The following is a 5807-nucleotide window of genomic DNA, read 5'->3' on the forward strand; positions in this document are numbered from 1 at the left end:
GGAGGGAGGAGGGGGTGGGGAAGTCGGTGGCAGGCACTGGGGAAGCCGAGCCGCCGAGCCCGAGCCCGGCGCCCTGTGTTGTGCTCCGCTCTCCGGGAAATGCCATCACTAATTTATGCACTAAAAGGAGCCGGAGGAGCTGGAGAGACGCGGGGCCGAGCCGGGGAGGCCGGCGGAGGGAGGGAGGGCGCAGGCACTGACTGATGTGCAGCAGAAAATGGCTCCTTTCCCCTTTCCCTCCACCGAACGGCTCCATATTGCAAAACCAAAAAAAAAAAAAAAATTAAAAAGCGACGAAAATGCAATTGTGTGCCTCTTCCCTCCTAGTGGTGCGGGGAGAGGAGGAAAAAAGGCAGAAAATGTTGGGAACTGTCACTGCGGCGCTTTTGGTGGGGATTTTTTTTTTTTTTTAATTTGAAATGCGAAGGCACCGGATGGAGACAGACGCGCAGGCACACGCACACACACACACACGCACACACACACACACACACACACACACACACACAGAGGCATATTTTTATATTGCTGAGTATTTGGGGGTGCTTGCCCGTGACACCGGGCTCCAGAGCTGCGAGGGGGGTGTTGGGGGGGGCCGCTTGGCTGACGGTGATCGGATTAGGGGTCAAATGGAGAACAGCTGAAGCCCTCGCGGAGACTCGGGGTTGGGGAGAGGAGGGGGGGACTGCGACTTTGCTTTTCGGCTGCTTTGCACGCAGGGTTCCTGGTGAGCAAAGTGGCTTTGGAACATGTCGCAGTAACATGCTTAAAATTCTTGACAACTGCAAAATAAACTGCTAGTTTCATTTTTCTTACCCCTCCCCTTTCTTCCTGCCCTTGTGTGTTTATTTTGACTTGAGGGGGGGTTGTCGGGGACCGTGTCAGGCCTGCAGAAATCTACCCTCCACCCCCCACATCCACAGCTAAATAGCTTTCGGTTCATGGAGACAGAGTGGGGTCTTATGTCATTCCCCACCTGGAGGCTGCAAGGCTGGCTCGGTTTTTTTTACGCCGTGTCCCCCTCCCTTTTCCCTTGCAAGATATAACACGTGGGAGCCGGAGGAGAACATCCTGGATCCCCGGCTGCTGATCGCCTTCCAGAACAGGTGAGCGTCCCCCAGCCGCCGCCGCCCGCAGCCGTGACCGTATATGGGAGAGTGGGAAAGGGGGCCACGCGGCAATGGCAAAGAGGGAGCGGGCCGGGGCGGGGGGGGGGGGGAAGGCGGGAGCCCCCTTCCCCGACGGGCCTGCACAGGCAGGGCTGCGGCCTCGGCTCTGCTAACCAACGTCCTTGGCGGTTGCGGCAGCCCGGGGTGGGGGCGGGGCGGGGCCCGGAGAAGGCGAGGCTTGTGTTTTGGGGGAACTTCGAGAAGGGTGCGCGCGGGTGGCCCTGCCGCTGCCCGGAGACCTCGAGGCTGCTCCTGGCTCCCCGCGGGGCCCCCCTCTCGTCGCAACCCTGGAGCCCCACCCCCAGAGCCTAGGTGTTGCTTTCCTGTAGCCACTGGCCGCTTGGCAGTAGCCCCTCGCGGGGCAGCGCCGAGGGAGCTGGCGTTGTGAAACCGCCGGACGTCACGGAACTGAGCTTAACCTGTTGGGGGCTGGAGAAAAGTTGACAAGGCCTTAACCACCCCCCCCACACACACACAACCTTCGACCCCCTGGGAGCTTGGGATCTGCAGGGGGTGGATTCTGTCTGGTGCCGGGTGCCCTTCACACACACACACACACACACCCCACTGGGCCACTTGGTGGGTGTCCGTCCCCAGCCTCTGCACAGGGGGAGCTCGGCCCAAAGGGTGTGTGGGATGGGAGCTGCCTGGTGGCGGAGGGGTGGCTTCTGACGAGGGGCTCATCCTGGTGCGCACAGATGCTTGTCACGCTACAGCTGCTGCGGCTGGATTCACCGCCGGTGGCTGTGGTTCTCTGTTTCGGGGAGGACGGAGGGGGGGGAGGGCGGGCGAGAAGGGGAGGAGCGGCCGGAGTCCAGGAGCCCGGCCACCCCGCTGCCTTCCATCCCCCCCTCCCCCTTTTATTTTGCATTATTTCCTGTGGTGCGTTTGGCGCTAAAACTGTAAACTCTAGACCCTGGGAGAGAGCCGCCGGCGGGGAAGTTGCTCTCCCGCGACGCAGGGGGGCGCCGAGAAGGGATCCTGCCCCGGTTCCACCTGGGAGTTCACCACCCTGTAACCATGTCAGCGGCTGATGCCATGTTGCATAATGGGTCCCCGAAGAATTAAAACGCAGGCTGTTGCAATGCCACGCAACTTTGGAGTCAGGCCCCGGCCCCGGCCCCTAGGCATGGCTGAACTCCCCTGGGTTAGCCCACGGGCAGGAGGGTGCCTGGGGTCGCTGGAGAGCGCGTTTATGACCCGGGAAGGGGTTGCAACTTTAGCAAACGCTGGGGAGGCACCCCTTTCTCCCGTGGAAGGCTGGGGGCGGCGCTGGGACGATCTGCCCCCCACCCCCAGCCTCGGGTCCCCCTCTGCCAGGCCGCAGGCGGAAGCCTGGCAGTTGTATTGACCAGTGCCACCTCTGGTGGGCTCTATTAATTATTGGGAAACCGAGGCAGCCGGGAGCCCGGCTTCGGCGAGGAGGAGGTGCTTCTGCGCCCCGCCCCGGCCCCGCCCCGGCCCCGCCCCGCCGCTCCGCCCAGGCCGACCCGGAGCCGGTTCACCAGGTGGCTGCGAACCTGGCCAGGCCGTGGCCTCGGCTGCCGGCCCCCGCCCCCAGCCCCTAATTGGCTCATTTGCCGCCGTGTAAACAAGGGCGCAGCCCCTCCCCCTGTTTAGTGCCTGGCCTTTAAGAAAACGAGTCCTCCCTTCTGCCGGCGGCACTCGCTATCTGAATCTTAATGAGGTCATTAGCATCCGTGCCTCCGACGGGGTGGGACACTTCGGGCGCACACCTCGTTGGACTCGTTTGCACCCCCCTGGACCCCCGCGCCCACCTCACTTGGTGCAGGGCCACAGGCCCAAAGCGGTGGGCGCCCAGCTGCCGCCTCCCCGACCTAGAGGCCAGGCCGCGCGGGCGGAGGAGGGGGGCGCCAGTTCAGGTGCGGCTATCGGGCGTGGGGGAGCCCTTCCTGGAGGACCCCTTGGTCAGATGAGGGTCGGTGTGGGCACAGAGTGGGGCTCTGGGACCCGACCGAGGCGCCCAGCTGGCGGCACAGGCGACCTTCTGCCCTGAGCTCTGGATCCCGCCGGGTCTTGCTGGCCTGGCTGCTCGGGGAAGGGGGGGTGGGGGGAGCGGGGGTCACCTCAGGTTGGACACAGCAAGAAGGGAGGTGACCCCGAGGCTAATAGCGCTGCCCTCTGTTCCCTCCCCCCAGGGAACGGCAGGAGCAGCTGATGGGATATCGGAAGAGAGGGCCGAAGCCCAAACCGCTGGTGGTGCAGGTGAATATACTCGCTGGTCCTAGGGCTGTCCACTGGTCTTCCCCTTGACCTTGACACCTGAGCTGCCTCCAGGCCCAGAGGGCAGGGAGAGTTCCTCCAGAGCACACAAGTGCACTTCCTTTCTACTTGACCTTCAACACACTGCCCCTGGAACATAGCTGCTGACCCGGTGGGGGCTGGGACACTCCTGACGCCGGAGGCATGCTCTGGGCCTGGCCTCGGCCCTCTGCTCACCTCCCCCTCCCATCCCCGCCTCGTTCCCCCAGGTACCTACCTTTGCCCGTCGCTCCAACGTGCTGACTGGACTCCAGGACTCCTCCGCAGACAACCGCTCCAAGCTGGAGCTGGGCGCTCAGGGCAAGGGCCAGGGCCACCAGTACGAGCTCAACAGCAAGAAGCACCACCAGTACCAGCCCCACAGCAAGGAGCGAACCGGCAAGCCCCCCCCGCCCGGCAAGAGCGGCAAGTATTACTACCAGCTCAACAGCAAGAAGCACCACCCCTACCAGCCGGACCCCAAGATGTACGACCTGCAGTACCAGGGCGGCCACAAGGAGGCGCCCAGCCCCACTTGCCCGGACCTGGGCGCCAAGAGCCACCCGCCGGACAAGTGGGCCCACGGCGCGGGGGCCAAGGGCTACCTGGGAGCCGTGAAGCCCTTGGCCGGTGCGGCCGGGGCCCCAGGCAAGGGCTCCGAGAAGGGCCCCCCCAACGGGATGACGCCGGCCCCCAAAGAGGCGGTGACGGGCAACGGGATTGGGGGCAAGATGAAGATCGTCAAGAACAAGAACAAGAATGGACGCATCGTGATCGTGATGAGCAAATACATGGAGAACGGCATGCAGGCGGTGAAGATCAAGTCTGGCGAGGCGGCCGAGGGCGAGGCGCGCTCCCCCAGCCACAAGAAGCGGGCCGCCGAGGAGCGCCACTCTCCGGCCGACAGGACTTTCAAAAAGGCAGCGGGGACCGACGAGAAGAAGGCGGAAGCACCATCCAAGAGGAGGGAGGAGGAGGCGCCGGGGGCTGGCGACCCGCAGCCCCAGGACGCCGGCTCCCGCAAGCTCTCCCCCACCAAGGAGGCCTTCGGCGAGCAGCCGCTACAGCTCACCACCAAGCCCGACCTGCTGGCCTGGGACCCGGCCCGGAGCTCCCACCCGCCCTCCCACCACCACCACCACCACCACCACCATCACCACCACCACCACTCGGTCGGCCTCAATCTCTCCCACGCGCGCAAGCGCTGCCTCTCCGAGACCCACGGCGAGCGCGAGCCCTGCAAAAAGCGCCTCACGGCGCGCAGCATCAGCACCCCCACCTGCCTGGGGGGCAGCCCGGCCGCCGAGCACCCCACCGACGTGCCCCCCACCGCCGCCCTCCCGCAGCCCGAGGTCATCCTGCTGGACTCGGATCTGGACGAGCCCATAGACTTGCGCTGCGTCAAGACGCGCGGCGAGGCCGGAGAGCCCCCAAGCGCCCTCCAAGTGAAGCCCGAGGCGCCCGCGACGGCGTCGGCGGTGGCGGCCGCCGCGCCGGTGACGGCGGCCGAGAAGCCTCCAGCCGAGGCCCAGGACGAGCCCGAGGAGCCGCTGAGCGAGTTCAAGCCCTTCTTTGGGAATATAATTATCACCGACGTCACCGCGAACTGCCTCACCGTCACGTTCAAGGAGTACGTGACGGTGTAGCCAGAGGGCTTCGGAAGGGGAAGCGCCATCCCCGCGGGTGGCTTAGCACCTGGTGCCTAGGGGCGGACTCCTCCTCTCTCGCCAGCTGCGGGAGATCCGGGCCTGCCCCCCGAAGTGAGGACGCCCGGAGCCGCAGAATCCGCGTCCCGTCGTCCCGCCGTCGTCGTCGTCGTCGTCGGCTCCTGGCTGGGGCCCGCCCCCGGCCCGGCACTGGCCCCTTGCACGCGGTGCCTGCGGGTCTCTCGCCGCCCCCCTCCACCTGCCCCATCCCCGCGCTGGACCTCCCCTCCCCCCGTGGATCTCCGGGACTGACAGGGCAGCCACGCGCCTCGGTCTCAGAGTTATAGTATTATATTTTAACCGTGCTAACTTGTCAAGTGCAGACTTTACTCCCGTTTGTACGTGGTGTTCTTATTGAAATGTATTGTTTGAGCTCAAAAGGCCCGACCATCCCCTTCGGGCTGATATATATATATTTATTTGTAGGTATTTATATATGGAAATATAAAAACCTAGATTTATGGAGTTTCCTCTAGATCCTGTTATATTCTATATCAGACAAACTATTTTCTGTTGACCTTTCTTCCTGTTCATTCAGTATTTCGGTTGATTTCATTCCCTCCCCTTCCTGGAACTGCGATGCCAGGGACCTCGGTATATATTTTTTAATACCATACACATGGATGTGTTGTTTCTATATGTGCAAAAAAAAAAAAACAAAAAAAAAGTT

At 63.4% G+C, this 5807-nt stretch overlaps 1 protein-coding gene across 1 annotated transcript in view; it reads left to right on the forward strand.

Moving 5' to 3' along the window:
• Positions 1-5161, forward strand: part of CBX4 (chromobox 4) — a 33400-nt gene extending 28239 nt beyond the window's left edge. Inside the window, exons 6-8 of the mRNA XM_049638124.1 lie at positions 928-1106; positions 3329-3395; positions 3662-5161. Coding sequence (XP_049494081.1) covers positions 928-1106; positions 3329-3395; positions 3662-5077 — 1662 coding nt within the window. The 3' untranslated portion in view covers positions 5078-5161. The remainder of the gene's footprint in view (positions 1-927; positions 1107-3328; positions 3396-3661) is intronic.
• Positions 5162-5807: the final 646 nt, after the last annotated feature.

Source organism: Panthera uncia, chromosome E1, assembly GCF_023721935.1.
Source record: "Panthera uncia isolate 11264 chromosome E1, Puncia_PCG_1.0, whole genome shotgun sequence".
In the NCBI taxonomy this organism is placed as follows: Eukaryota; Metazoa; Chordata; class Mammalia; order Carnivora; family Felidae; genus Panthera; species Panthera uncia.